Raw genomic sequence first — 15,038 nt, 5'->3', positions numbered from 1 at the left:
ACCTCTGAAACCGCTCCCCCAGATCTCCCAGCGTGTTGGGAGCATCAGTGACCCCAGGGAGCGGTCAGCTGCAGTGTGGGACGCTCAGGCATACTTGGAAAAGGCGCCTGAACCAAGCGTTGCTGGGTGGCCTTGGAGCAGAGGAAGCAGCCGCGGGTGGCGGCGCAGGTGGCGGTGGGTGCATGGGGAAATAGAAGAGTCCCAAGGAGGCTAAAACCTAGAAAGGACTGGGCGGCGGGAGGGGGTTGGTCAGGGAGAGCAGGGGCAGAGCTGCGAGGCAGAAACACTCCCACCCCCGCCAGGTGTGGTGGGGGAGGGGATCCGACAGGAGGAAGTCCGAGGCCAGAGGCAGGAGTGAGGGGCCTGGGTGTAGAGGAGGGGGCGGTGAGCAGTGGGGTGTTGTGGGGGGACAGGCCCCGCCTGGAGCCCCAGTTAGATTCAAGCCCCGCCCGCGGCCTCTTAAAATAGAGAAACTGCCATCGGGTAGGCGAATGGGGGCGCTGCTGACGTCAGGAAGTGGGGGCCTGTTCCGTGGGGAGGAGGTATCCCTACCCTGATGACGAGTCCCATACTACAAAAGGGGAAACTGAGGCTCAGAGAAACGTAGCCACTGTTCAGGTGTCACAGCATGTAGGTGAGGTAGGCAGCATTTGAACCTAGGCAGGTCTGGCTCCCCCTCCAGACCAGCCCTGCACTAGCAGGTCTTCCTCCATGGAGACAGAGGGACAAGGGACTGCCCAGATGGGTGAGGGATTTCTGGGTGGAGGGCACAGCCTGTGCCAAGGCTCAGAAGCATGTAACTCTATGTGTTGTATGGGGAAACTAGAAGCTAGAAGCTATTTCTCAGCACTAGAACTGGGGGCGAGAGGGGACTGTCTGCGTCAAGGGATTCCAGCACCAATTTTAAAGAGGTTAGACTTTCCCCCTAGGGTGATGGGGAGCTATGGAAAGTCCTGGAGCTAGAGAAGACACACCAGACCTGAGGGCTTTGAAAGACTCCTCTGGAGCCCGTGTGGGGCAAAGAGGGAGCCAGAAGCCAGGGAGGGAGGGGCCTGGAGTGAACTACCAAGTAAGAGACAATGAAAATATATTTTTTAAAGATTTTATTTATTTATTCATGGGAGACAGAGAGAGAGAGAGAGGCAGAGACATAGGCAGAGGGAGAAGCAGGCTCCCGGAGGGAGTCTGATGCGGGACTTGATCCCAGGATCCCCAGATCATGACCTGAGCCAAAGGCAGACCCTCAACCACTGAGGCACCAAGGTGTCCCTAAGGTATAGTTTATTTATTTAAGAGAGAGAGCATATGCCAGGAGGTGGAGCAGAGGGAGAGGTACAAGCAGACTCCGAACCGGAGAGCAGAGCCCACCCACGGGACTCCATCCCAGGACCCTGAGATTGTGACCTGAGCTGAAATCAAGAGTCAGTCAACCGACCAAGCCACTCAGGTGCCCCAGACAATGAAAATAATTTTCAAAAAATATTTTGTTTATTTATTCATGAGAGGGCAGCCCAGGTGGTTCAGCGGTTTAGCGCCACCTTCAGCCCAGGGCCTGATCCTGGAGACCTAGGATCGAGTCCCACGTCGGGCTCCCTGCATGGAGCCTGCTTCTCCTTATGCCTGTGTCTCTGCCTCTCTTTCTCTGTGTGTGTGTGTGTCTCTCATGAATAAATAAATAAAATCTTTTTTTAAAAAATAAAATAAAATATTTTGTTTATTTATTCATGAGAGACACACACACAGAGAGGCAGAGACATAGACAGAGAGAGAAGCAGACTCCATGCAGGGAGCCTGATGTGGGACTTGATCCCGGGACTCCAGGACTCCAGGATCACGCCCTGAGTTGAAGGCAGAGGCTCAACCGCTGAGCCACCCAGGCGTCCCAATGAAAATAATATTTAAAAATAAAAAGATTAGTATAAATAACAGCTGACGTTAACTGGCACCTACAGATGCAAAGCTCTGTACATGCATTTAATTCTCCTAAAAGTGCAAGATCAGTGCTATTATTAGCCTCCTTTTTCAGAGGGAGAAACTGAGGCTCAGAGTGGGAGAGTAAGAGATTTGGAATTCTAGCCAGTCTGGCTCCTGTGGGTACCTGGTGGTGGGAGGGCCTTGGTTTGGGGCATTAACTATACAGTCCCCTAAATGGCCCAGGAGCTCCCCCAGCCAGTCAGGTGGCAGCCTGCTGGTCAGAGCCAATCAGATACTCTGGAGGCTGACTTGCCAAAGGTCTAAGAGTCAATTCATAAAAACCTGAGGAAAGGTGGGGGGAAGGGGGGGGGTTCCTGTCAGTTACTGACTGATGGGGCAGGCAATAGCCGGTGGGAATGCTGGCCAACCTGCTTGTGGCAATGTAAGACGCTGGGAGGTGGTCAACAGGACCTGGTCTGGCCCTCCCACCACCAGTTTGCATTCTATCAAGGGAAGAGCTGGCAACTGGGCCTTACTGGTTTGGGTTAAGCTCAGTCTTTTTTTTTTTTTTTTTTCATTTATTTATTCATGAGGGACAGAGAGAGAGGCAGAGACATAGGCAGAGCCACTCAGGTGCCCCTGGCAGGCCCTCAACCACTGAGCTGCCCAGACGTCCCTAAGCTCAGTCTTCCATGCAGCGCTTGCAGGTGCCAGTTAAAGTGAGCTGTTATTGCTACAACTACTATTCTTCTTATTATTTTTTAAGATTTTATTTATTTATTCATGAGAGATGCAGAGAGAGAGAGGCACAGACACAGGCAGAGGGAGAAGCAGGCTCCGTGCAGGGAGCCTGACACAGGACTTGATCCCAGGTCTCCGGGATCATACCATGGGCTGAAGGTGGTGTTAAACCACTGAGCCATCCGGGCTGCCCTATTCTTATTATTTTATCATTATTTTTATCATCTACCACCTGGACCCTTGCTTCACAAAGGGCAGAATTTTAAAACACCAGATCCCCAAATCCAGGGGCAGTAGAGGTGGCCAGGGCTTGTAACTGAACTTTGTCTCTGCTGCTGCTGAAGAGGTTCCCCGGAAGGTCCATCTTGCCTCCTTGTAGCGCAGTTCCACTTATTCTGCTCCTCCCCAAAGCCCTCAGGCGGGTGCTATGTGGTCCCTGCTGACTTTTCTCCCTTCACTGCAGCTGCCAACTTCCCCCAGGGCTTGGTGCCAACTGGGCTGAGTCCCACTTCCACCCTATAGATTCTCACTAGCCGGGGGAGGGGGAGGCAGGAAGTCTCTTGTCGTTCCCCACCCCCCTGCTGCCTGCTCCAGCCTCTTCTCTCCCTCTGGGTCCCCCCTAATGCCTCCAGTATGGAGGTGTCCACGCCCTGCTCTGTCTTCTCCAGATTGGGGGTTCCTCAGGATGGAGCTGAGGCTTCTGGCTGGGAGGCAGCTCGCCCAGCCCAGCCAAGAACAGAAGAGGATGCCGTAAATATTATCTTTAAAGGGCAATTCCAAGGGATCGGGCCCCCACCTACCCCAGTCTACACAGGAGTCACTCCTTGGGGAACAGCCTGCAAAGAGGGGGCTGAGGGCGGAAGCAGATGGCTCTGGGAGCAGAGGGTCCGGGGGCGGTGCCGGGAGAGTTCCATGTGGTCCTAGCTTTCCATCCAGCCTTTGCCGAGAGCTGCCGACCTTCCCTCGCTTCTCTCTGCCACTTCACATCTTTCTGTATTTTGGAAGCAAATTAAAATTTGTGGTTCCACTGGTGGTTATTATTAACCTCACAAAATCATTGTCTTGGCTCTGATTTATTGAAGCCTCTCCGCCGGTGCCAGGTCCTTAGCTTGCTACTTGATTCCTCCCGGGACCCTGTGTCACCGGGAGGCTTCCCAGATGAAGAAACTGAGGCACAGAAGTGCGAGATTGCTTGGCACGGGTCACACAGCTCAGATGAGGGGGAGCTTGACTGGGAACCCAGGACTGCCTGGGGCTTTGGAAGGAGATGGCTGGGGTGGGAGGAGGGGTTGCAGCAAGTAGCTCTGGGGTCAGATGCCAGCTCCTCACTGTCTTCACAGGTTAGAGAGGGGAAAGCTGACATATGATCTCAAAACAATTGGAGGGGGCAGAAGGAGGCCTTAATGGTCGTGGTGGCTCCTGGGACTATAATGATCAATTGCCCTGAATGACAGGGAGCTTTCGATCCCCAGAAGCATTCATTCAGGGAGACAGAAACATCTCAGATGGCAGGTCAGCCTCTTCCCACCTTGAACAGCTCGGTTTTGTTTTGTGGGTTCAAAGTAGCTGGGGTCAGGCCTCTGAGTGACACCTCAATCCCCCAGACCTGCCCTTTCCCCTGTTGGGGGACCCAGCCAACCTCTCCCAGCCCCGTCCTGCGCAGGGCAGCTTCCGGCCCCCTTGAATTGGCTGCGGAGGTTGATGACGTCAATCGTTGCCATGGTGAACGCCCCGCTCTGGATGTGGGCAGCCCAGAGCCCACCTAGGTAAAAATAGTCATGTGTCCTCGACTGGAAGGCCCTGGTGTGTGTGTGTTGGGGGGGGGCGGGGAGGAGGGATGTCCAGAGACCTGGATTCCCCACCCTCTCTCTACCAAGAGACATGGGCAGCTGGCTACCCTCTGTGCCTCAGTTTCCCTGCCTGTAAAATGACTCCTGCTCCTGGTCTGTTGTAGGTGGCTCAGTAAATGTAAAATCTATCAGATATTATGGTAGTCTGCCCAGGCCCTTGGTGAGCTCAACAACAACACCACAACACACAACAGCAACAGTAATACTGACTGCTCCTTATTACCCTGGACCCTCCTGATGTGACCTCCACATTAGAGATGGGAAAATCAAAGCACAGATAGTACAAGTTATTTGGCTCGAGGTCTCACAGCCAGGAAGGAACAGCTAATAAATAGATCTGGACCCAGGTCTGAGTATCCCCAGGTTCTAAACTTGTACTACATGGCCTTTGGGGAATTTAAGGACCTTCTTGGGTGAGCCACATTTGAGGATGGACTCTGGGGTCACTGTGGACCCCAAGTGCTGGACTTTTTGCCCTGGTGAGGACACCCAGGGTTGGTGCAGATCAGCTTGTTGAGCTCTAAAAGGGTCTTCAGTAGGGAGTCACAGATCAGGGCCCCCACTCCCCAGTGGTTCCCAAGATGCAAATCTGCATAGGCTTTGCCAGGTGAAGGAGAGGGGGGACTGCTTTCAAATCTGGGAGGGGGCAGGGTGAGGATGAGTCAAGAATCTCTCTTTTCTCAACAGATTGTTAGTATGTAACAACTATTGATATACTTCTTTATAAATATAACTAATTTGTTATTTAAAATAATGAAGCTATTTTTAGGTACAAGTAGGGTATGAGCTGGGCAGGGAGGTGATTGGGAGTCTGAGAGGGCTTCCAGGAGGAAGGGATGCCTGAGCTGAGGGGATGATGTATAATTAACTAACCAGAGGGGAGGGAAGGCCGTCCTGGCAGATGACAGAGCCAGTGCAAAGGCTCTGAGGCAGGGCACGCACAGCCCAGTGTGTTGGGCAGCAGAAAGGAGGCATTGTCCAGACCTGGTGACCAAGGGGCCAACTGGGGAGTGACCTGAGTGGAGGGCCAGGGATGTGAAGGGCTTGTCTCCTTGGGAATGACCCCTGTTTCCTCTCATTTCAGAAGGAGCTGAGCCTGCCACGCCGGGGACGTGGGTGAGTTCATCTAAGGCCAGTGGGCTGGGCTGGGCCCTGTGGTCCTGGGCACAGATTTTTCAGCAGCAGCTTCCAAATTGTGAATTTAATAGTTATAACAAAGTTTCTCACCTTGATCCTTTCCCCTTGTTGTTTGCAAAATGCTTCAGAAGTGCTTCACTTGGCTCTCACGAACTGGGAGGCCCGTGCCAATTTGCAGCTGAGACAGAAGTGCAGTTGGGTTGCCGCACTGGCACAAGGGCATCTGGCCTGGAAAAGGGAAAATCAGCTAGCATCTAAAGTCCAAACTGTAGAGTTACAGCCAAGTATTTTGGAACCAGCTTGCATGCCCCGCCATGATGGGGAACTCACTCTCAGGGAACACAGGTAGAAAAGTGTATCTCTTAGGGTCACTGTAGCATTTTTCTGGAGGCTGGCAATTTTTAAAAAGATGTTATCTATTTATTTGAGGGGGGGAGGACAAGCAGGGGAGAGGGGTAGAGGGAGAAACAGACTCCCCACTGTTCAGGGAACCCAATGCAGGACTCGATCTCAGGACCCTAGAATCACAACCTGAGCCAATGTGAGATGCCTAACCGACTGAGACACCCAGGGGCCTTAGGTTGTCATTTTTGGATCCCCAAAGCTCGCAGAACATTTTGGTCAGTGCCTTTGCCAGTTTACAGTTGAGAAACCAAAGCCCAGGACAGGGAGGGGTGCGCCTTGTGCCGATGCCCCGGAACTGTGTGAGTGTAGACACTCTTTGGGGGCTGTGTCAGCCTGAGGGGTGAGAATTCTCTTGACCTGCAGTGGTTTCACTTAACAAACTTATTTTTGAGTGCCTACTGCGTGGCGGGCCCTGTTCCAGGCACGGGAGACCCAGAGACAGGATCCAATGTTGGACCCTGCCCCTGAGCTCACACTGTCTTGGGGAGGGTGATGGCAAAGTGATATTATGCAGGGGGTGGAGGGGAATTAAACGGCTTTAGCCCTGAAGACATTGCTCCTCTTGGAGGAGGTGACATTTGAGCCTCGATCGGGGGAAAAAAAGGAAGAGGAAAGTGGGAACGTCCAAGGGGAATGTCATTCCAGCTAGAGAGAACAGCATGGGCCAAGGTCCTGGGGTGCAAACCAGCTTGGCATTGGAAGAACACCATGGAGACAGGGGTAGCTGGAGTGAAAAGAGCACAGGGGAGGTGGAGGGAGAGGAGATGGAGCAGGTCCTGGGGCTGGGGTGAGAGTTTGAAATGTGATGATGGGGATGGGTCAGACTGGCCCCCAAGCCCAGACCATCTGTTCCTGTTGAACTGGGGATAGTGCAGCTGCTGGGGAGGAGCCCGAGGGGCCCAGCAGGGGCAGGGCTCCAACACTGACCAGAAGGCGGGCACTGTCCCTGGCCTTTGCCCAGGCTGGGGGCAGGGTGGTGGACCGGAATCTGGCAGAACCTGGAGGGCAAAGTCCTGGGCTACGGGGGCAGGACGAGGACAGAGACTCTGCTACCTGCCGTGTTCGTGACTGGGTCCAAGTGGGGTGCCAAGGGGGCCATAGCCAGACACAAACAACCCGGACTCTTGGGATATGCGCTGGGCACAAGGGAGAGCAGGGCTGGGGGCGCCATGGGCGGTTGCGTAGGGACGGCTCTCCGGAGGGGGGCCCGTGGGACTCTGCTCGGATATGAGTGAGGGGGACGGGGGACGACGCTCCTGACAGAGCAAAGGCCTGGAGGCGTGGGCCGGGCCTCGGGTGTGCGCGGGGATGCTGGGACGGCGGCGAGGGGCCCCGGCCGCTGCGCTGCGCTGCTGGGGGTGGGGGAACCCGGGCAGGACGCGCTCAGATCCGGGGTGCGAGGGACCCCCCCGGGGGCGGGGCGAGGGCAGACACCGGGCCGCAGCCGGGAAGGGGCGGGGCCAGACGATGGAGCAATACTGCCCATCGAGGAGGCCGTGACCGCCCTTCCTTTCCGGCCGCGCACCAGAGGGCTCGAGACCCGGCAGCCTCGGCGTCGTCCTCCGGGAGGGGGTGACACCCGCGGCTCCAGCCTCCCGCGACCCGACTTTTCCTGCTGGGCTGGGCCTGCGCGCAGGTGCGGGGTTCGAGCCCCGCCCCGGGGCGGAGAGAGCCCGCCCCCCGCGCCCCCAGCGGCCCAGCCTCAGCGCCGCGTCGGTCGCGCCCGCCGGGCGTGCTGTCCCCACGTCCGCGTCTGTGGGTCTGTCCGATCGCGCCACGGTCGTGACTTGGGGGCCACCAAGGGGGCTTTGGCACCCGGCCGCGTAGACGCAGCCCCGGCCTCGGCATGAAGTCTCGAAGGGACAAGCTGCACATCCCGGCTCTGACCCTTGAGTGAGTGCTTGGGGGAGAAGTGGGGAGACAGGGTGGAGGGAAGAGAGACCGACGACCGCCCTTCCCCCGCGTCTCTGTTTAAGTCGCCCAGAGTCGCATCGCGCCGCCTCCGGGGAGCCCTCCGGGGTCATCTGTCAGGCCCCGCCCTCGCGGCCTGCTAGAGACCCAGAATTCCGGGCCTTGGGGCCCCTTCTCCCTAAGGGAACCTAAGTCCTGATACCTCTCCGGATTTGGCCACACGCAGCGGCCACCACCACCAGGTTCACCGTCCCCGGCCTCTTTCTTTGCAGTCTGTCTCCGAGCAGCCAGAGCCCATCTTTGCTGAGTCCCAGCAGCCCCTGCAGCCCCTGCAGCCCCTCTCTGGGCTTGCACCCCTGGAGGTAAGTGACAGCACATGGGGGCGGGGCTCGGACATTGCCCTGGCACCCTAGAGCCTCGGAAGCTGCCTAGACCCAGCCTCCTCCCTGAGGTACTGTGGGCTGGTGACATCACCTCTCTGGGCCTCAGTTTACCCCTCTGTTAAATGAAACTGCTATCCAGACTCAGGCCTTGATAGGGAAATTCCATTTTCAGCCATAGCCAACAGGTCCTCCCATCCCACAGGTGGCCAAGGTGAGGCCAGAACTTGAGCTATTGCCCAAGGACATCCCTGAGACAGGTGCTGGGTTCCCAGCCTGCTTTGGGCCCTCCCTACTGAATCAGCCTGGCATTCCAGGTTAGGACCTCAAGGACCCTCCCCACACCCACCTCAGCTGGCCAGAAAGCCCCTCCCACTGAATGTACAGACAGATGGACACACACCCACCCCATGGCTAAGAGTTCACTGTTATACCCCTGTGCCCTGAACTAGGCAAAGTGATGTAGGGAAGAATGAACCAGCTTGACTGAGGGCCAGCTCTGTACCAAACACCTTATTTCCTCCACAACCTCGGGAGGGAGGTGCCCTTCCTGGCCCCATTTCTCAGCTGGGAAAACCGAGGCTCAGAGAGGAGACACCAGTTCTCCTGGTTCAGTATGTCTGGGGACCAAACATCAGGGCCAGCTTGCCTGCCAGAGTCTGTTGAGGGTTTGAACCACCTCACCCCAGGTGACTGGCACCTCTCAGGGTCTTGTCCCCTACAGGGGGGACACAGGAGGGAATATCAGGGTTATCATGGACTCTTCGCACAGCTTGGGAAAACTGCAGGGACGGGGCAGATGTGAGTCAGTGATGCCTGGAATTAGAGGGCCCATCAATCATTTACACCTCAGTATGAATGAGCTGCTTAGATTCTTTCCACAGACCTTTAATGAGGAAAAGAGAGAACAATTTGGAGCCCATAGTGGGTGCTGATAACAGACGGTTCCTTCATTAAGTAGGCACCTACTGCAAGCCAGGTGCTAAGGGCATAGCTGTGAACAAGATTAACATAGCCCCTCCTTCATGGGGCTATCAGCTCTCAGGAGGTGGGCAATGAACGAGTGGACAGACAGGATGCATTCAGATGGTGGCCTCTTGGGGGTGTTTTAGTCAAGGCCTAGGCAGAGCTAGGAGAGAGTCACCAGACAATGGGAATTGCACTTGCAAAGATCCTGAGGCAGCACCAAGACTTTTAAAGTCTCTGTGGCTGCCTTGGGGGAAGAAAGTTCTGCTGGGGGCAGGTGACAGGAATGGAGGTAGCAGAGTCAGGGAGGTGGCTAGGACATCTGGGTAGGAGCTGGTGGAGCCTGGACCAGGTCAGGGTGTCCAGTGGGAGACAGGGACTGCTGTACCCCTCATTTAGGGAAGGAAGAAACTCAGGACTTCAGAGTGTGTTGTCCATGGGCATCCTGAGAGACGGTCGGGCCAAGTCTGACACCGACCCCTTGGATTCTACCTCGGATGAGGACAGGATGAGGGGAGGGACCTGTTGGCAGCCGCTGAGCCAGTCTTACCAGGAGCAAATGGAGGCAGAGTTTAGGGCTCTGAGCAGAAAAGACTCCTCACCCACCACCAGAGGGCAGCAGAACCACATCACCTTGGGCCAGGCAAGGAAATGGGTCCCTAACTTCCCTGCCCCAAGCACCCTAGGAACAAGCCCACATTTGTTCCCTTCTCCTCCAGGGCCCTGTGAGTCTGGCCCCTGCAACCCCACACCTCCTCCCTGTCTGTCTCCCCATCTGGTTCACCCAACTCTAGCCATGGGCTTCCCGGGCTGCCAGAACATAAGCTGGTCCAGCCTCAGGGCCTTTGCATGTGCTGCCCCTCCACCCAGAGCTCCATTTCCTTCTTTCTTCATTTGTCAAGTCTCTATCAAGCCCTCAGATAGGAAGCTTTTCTGAACCACCCTATCAGGGCCTCCCAAGCCCCAATTATATCCATTACATCTGCCCATTTCCCTCATGGAGACTGCATCATGAGTGTGATTTCCATGTTTTCTTGTGTGATTATTGGGTTGCTTTTCTCACGCAGAGGTTTTGGGGCCCCTTGAGGGCCAGACCTGGATCTGTCCTCTATCCTAGGGCAGGGCCTGGTATACAGCAGATGCTCAGTTAATGCTTGTGGCGAAGTAGGTAGGAGGGCTCTGCTTGTGATGGTGGTGGTGGTGGTGGTGGTGGTGGGTGCGAGGTAATTGGGAGAATGTGGTGAATTTGGCCCTCTCCCACAAGGTCGCAACAAGAAGCATTGTCAGAAGTGTTCCCTCTGGGGCCTTGAATGGCAAGGACAGGAGGAATTTGCATTTTTATCTCCAGGGCACTAAGAACCACACAGCAGCATATGGGGCTGGGAGGGGTGCGCACAGTGTATGGGCAAGGGGGGAAGGGCTGGGGTGGTCAGACCAAGGAAGGGATGGGGGTAGGGGTCTGTATGCTCACTAGTGCTTTGCCATTTACACAGTCACTAGCACAAGCAGAGGGAGGCAGATCCTGAGTCACAGACAGGGTTAGGATCTGAGCCCTAGGAGAGGGATTCACCCAGAAGTGTGGTTTTACTGTAAAGGCAACAAGGAGCCATGGAGGGTGTATGAGTCGGGGAGGGATGTGGTCTGGTGGGCAGTGGGCTGGTGCCAGAAATCAGTGGCTCAGTCACCCTTTCATGGGAGGCCTTTGCCATGGCCACAGGCGCTCTGGATTGTCAGCTGCAGCCCTGTTGTGCAGAGGAGACCAAAACTGAGGCCAGATGGGCGTGGGAGAAGTGACTGCTGGGGATGCCAGAGCAGTGGGTGTAATGCGGGGCATGTAGGTGGTGCAGGGTGCAGCCACAGCTGGGATTGAGCTGGGTGCTTCCTTTACTGAATGTGCAGCAGTGTCCCTGGCACACATGGTGGGGAGGGTTCATGGGCACAGCATGTCAACATACGGTGACATGAGACCGTGACTCCATCCCTACTTGGGTCCCCAGACCTGAGGATCTTGCATTCCCCACATGCAGGAGGCTCTGTCCCTGGCATGTGACTCATACTGAACACCCTTAGGTCATAAGTGACCACTTCCATCCTCCCTTCCACATCTGGCCCCTTCCTTGGCAGGGCCCATCCATTGACCTCAAACATATTCAGAATCTACCCACTTTTCTTACCCTGGTCCAGGCTTCAGTGTCCCCCTCCCAGACCTTGTCATAGCCTCAACTAGCCTTCTGCCATCTGCACCCCTGCCCCTGACAGCTCTTGTTCCCCATGGCAGACGTGGTGGTGGTGGTGGTGGTGGTGTGTGTGTGTGGGGGGGTGGGGGGTTGTTGACAAACAATTCAGATCACACCCTTCCCCTGCTCACACATTCTGCATGGCTTCCCACTGGTTCTGCTGTACAACTGCAGTCGTCTTGCAATGCATGAGGCTTATGTGGTAAGCCCTGCTGGCATCTTCCCCTCAGTCCTATCTCAGGACCTTTGCACAAGCTGTGCCCTCTGCCTGAAACACTGTGTTGCATGGCTGGCTCCTCTTCCTTCTCAATGTCTCAGCTGGCTATAGTGTCACCTCCTCAGAGAGGCCTTTGGGCTAAAGTCATCCATTGCCAGTGTTACCTCTGTCCCTTTCCTTTCTTGACTTCAGTGTTTGAAATTACCCTAATCATTTCATTGTTTCCTATTTACCCTCTGCCTCCCCAACTAGACTTGGGGCCTCTGAGGGCAGGGTCCTCACAATTCAGCAGAGGGTCAGGCACACAGCAGCTGTTCAATAAATGTTGAGTGAGTGAGTGACCAGAAATGGGTGTTTGAGACCCAGGCCTGGGGGACCTGGAAATGGAGAGCATTCTGGGATGACACACCCAGTAGATACCTGAGAGTGACACTGGCCATGAAGACAGGATGGGGAGTCTCTTGAGATACCCAAGAAGCAAAATTAGTGGCAAGAGGGTTGGGGAGAGTTAGGATTATATACCAGGCAGGGGCAACTCTCTTTGCCTTCTCTTCTCAGATGTGGGGTCTGGGCTTCAGTGTCAGGCCTAGGTTGGTTCCCAAAGTGTCATGTGGCCTGTGAGGGGGCTACTATTAGGGTGATACTATCTCTGTCTTCTGGGGCTGTCATGAGAGGAAGAAGCATTAATTCACTGCCGACTGTTCGAGACAGTCCTATTTCCATGGTGAACAAGTACTGTACTCCCAGCACTTTCTGTGCCTCCAATTCTATTCCATTTTCAGGAGGAGACATTTGTAGATGGAGAATCAGAGGCCTGGAAGTTAGCCTGATGCTAACATTTATCAAACATGTATCAGGCACGGTAGGTGCCACCTTACATCTAATTCCTGCAATCATCCTGTCAGCCCAGTTTCCCTTCCATTTTACAATTGAGAAGACAGGCCTGAGAAGTTAAATTAGGTGTCCCCTGAGTCCTGACTATACTCAGGCTGATGGCCTTTCCATCACAAAGGCAGACAGAGCCTGTCAGATGCCCCGACTCAGTTTGCTAAACATGCCCTTTCTGCCAGGCCATTTTGGGAGATGCTGGGACCCCCCAAGGAGTCCAAGAGAAGACAGAGCCAGACACGCAGGGAAAGGAAGGCTTCCCAGGAGAGGGGACGCTGGATTTTGCCAGGCAGGAAGGACATTCCGAGAAGTGGAGCCTGCGTGGGCGCGGTAGCATGAGCCAGCCCAGACAGTTGGATAGTTCTCAAGTGCCACACTCAGAAGGGGTCAGCGCGGGGGGAGAGAGGGAAAGGGGGACGCGCGAGCAGATTTACATTCTGAGGGAAGGGGGCCTGGTTCCACCGTCTAACCCTGCCAGGCGCCGGCGCCCCGCCCCCGCTGCTCGCGGCCCTGGCAACGCCCCGCCCCTCCGCCCGCGGCCCTGGCAACGCCCAGCCCACTAGCCTGCACGCGGGCCCGCCGGCTTCGCTTCCGCGTGCTCGCCCCGCCCCGGCCGGCCCCGCCCCCGCCAGGCCCCGCCCCCGCGCCCGTCTGGGCGGGGTTCCCGGCCGCGCTCTGGGGCGCGCGCTTCCTCCTCGCCCTCTACCCCCAGCCCCGCGGCGCGCACCCTCTGCCCCGCTCGGCGGGGCTCGCGGGGCCAATCCGGCCGCGGAGGTTAGCGCCCCGCCGCCGCCGGCTGCGCCCCCGCGCCTCCCGGGTCTCGGGCGGCGGCGGCGGCACAAAGAGAAGCAGCATGTCCGACCCCAGCTACTGGACGGCGGTGGCGGCGCCAGGCCACCGGAGCCGCCTTGCCAAGGGCGCGCTGCTGCAGCGCTCCAAGAGGTAGGGGCACCGTGCGGGCTAAGGAGCGGCGGCCGGCCAAGCAAACACGAGTTGCCAGAAGTATATCCCGGCGGCGTGGCGAGGGCCGCTGTGTGCGGCGGCAGGGGGAAGGGGGAGGACGCCTTGCGGTCAGGATAGTCGCTGGGGGCCCGGACCCCCTCCTTTCGCCCCTCGTTACCCGGAGTTGGCTGTCGGCCCGCCGGGTCCGCAGCTAGGGTGGTGACACGGGGCAGCAGGGGGTTGGGGCCGAATCAGGATTCGAACCTGGGTCTGTAGGCCTGGGCAGCCTTGGGGAGGATCTTCTTGGAAAAACTGAAGCTTGTCTGTCCCTGGGGCCCCCTCAGCGGAAATATTGTTTCAGAAGCAGATATTTGCTGCACGAGGCTAGCGTGCAGGTGGCGTGGCAGGAGCGGGTAAAATCGTGTGTTTACCGGGTTTAAGCCACAGCAAAGCCTGGTCTGTCTTGGACTCTCTGTTTCCCTTTCTGAAATGCAAAGGCCAAGTAAGGGCTGTGGACTTCACAGGACTTGGGTTCATACTCCAGCTCAGCCACTGCCTGGCTGTGTGACCTCAGGCAGTTCCTTAACCTCTCTGTTCTTGGGTGTTTCACTGGCACTGGGTTGGGGCATTCCTATAGGGGAGCGCAGGCAAAGGCTGTGCACTCACGGCAGCTGCTAAAGGACCCCGAATACTAGGTTCAGGGCATGGGCTTAGACTCCTCTTCTCCTTCTCCTGTAGCAACAGAGGGCTTACGGGCACCCCAGCAATCAGGTGGAGGCAACTGGCCTCAGGCCAGCGTTTTCTGGCATATTGTCACTCTGTGTTGTTCCATATGGGTGTTTATCAAATGGCTAGGTGGCTTCTTGGGGTCCTGGGCCTTCTCCAGGGAGGGCTGACCAAACAGTGGACACCTGACAGGTGCTCGGGAAGTGAACAAATGTTGCCCAGTTCCCCCTTTAGAGACCTCAGATATGCCTGTGTTTTCAAGAAGGCCCCGCCTGAGCGCAAGAGGGAGGTGGGCCAAGTGTTTTTCCCAAAGGCTGCTGCTGGTGACAAATGGTGCAGCGTGGGGCTGAGGACCCAGATGAGGGCTGGGAGAGGATGTGAGACCGGCGGCTCTATGGGTGGGGGGTGGGTGTTAGCAGGAAGTTTTGCAGGAACCTGTGGGTTTCACTTTTGCTTCTGCACATCAGCCTACAGGACAGCTCCCTGTGGCTGTTGACATCTGGCCTCAGTTTCCCAGGCTGGGCAGGGGGTGCAGGTGGTCTCTCACACCTTCAGGGTTGTTGGGATGGGCAAATGGTGGCTGAATTCACTGGGGAGGTGTCGCCTGCCCTCCCGCTGTGCGTACTGGACAGCACTGTACATGCTCACCACGGTCTACCTAGTGCCGGGCCCGAAGCTGGACGCTGTGTATGTAGTTCATCAAACCTTCCTGGCACCTCACAGA

At 56.5% G+C, this 15,038-nt stretch overlaps 1 protein-coding gene across 14 annotated transcripts in view; it reads left to right on the top strand.

The window, feature by feature from the left end:
• MAST3 (microtubule associated serine/threonine kinase 3) overlaps positions 1–15,038 on the top strand; it is a 39,336-nt gene that overhangs the window by 1,064 nt on the left and 23,234 nt on the right. For 5 of the 14 annotated variants that reach the window (XM_038566843.1, XM_038566855.1, XM_038566842.1 and 2 more), the window contains exons 2-3: positions 5,590–5,621; positions 8,231–8,320. In XM_038566843.1, coding sequence (XP_038422771.1) covers positions 5,590–5,621; positions 8,231–8,320 — 122 coding nt within the window. Of the gene's footprint in view, positions 1–5,589; positions 5,622–7,750; positions 7,941–8,230; positions 8,321–13,420; positions 13,589–14,748; positions 15,002–15,038 lie in introns of those variants that run through there. The other 9 variants (XM_038566852.1, XM_038566851.1, XM_038566854.1 and 6 more) reach the window with 6 other exon arrangements.

The sequence above is a fragment of the Canis lupus genome, chromosome 20, assembly GCF_011100685.1.
Source record: "Canis lupus familiaris isolate Mischka breed German Shepherd chromosome 20, alternate assembly UU_Cfam_GSD_1.0, whole genome shotgun sequence".
Classification (NCBI taxonomy): Eukaryota; Metazoa; Chordata; class Mammalia; order Carnivora; family Canidae; genus Canis; species Canis lupus.
This window is presented reverse-complemented; position numbering and strand designations above follow the sequence as displayed.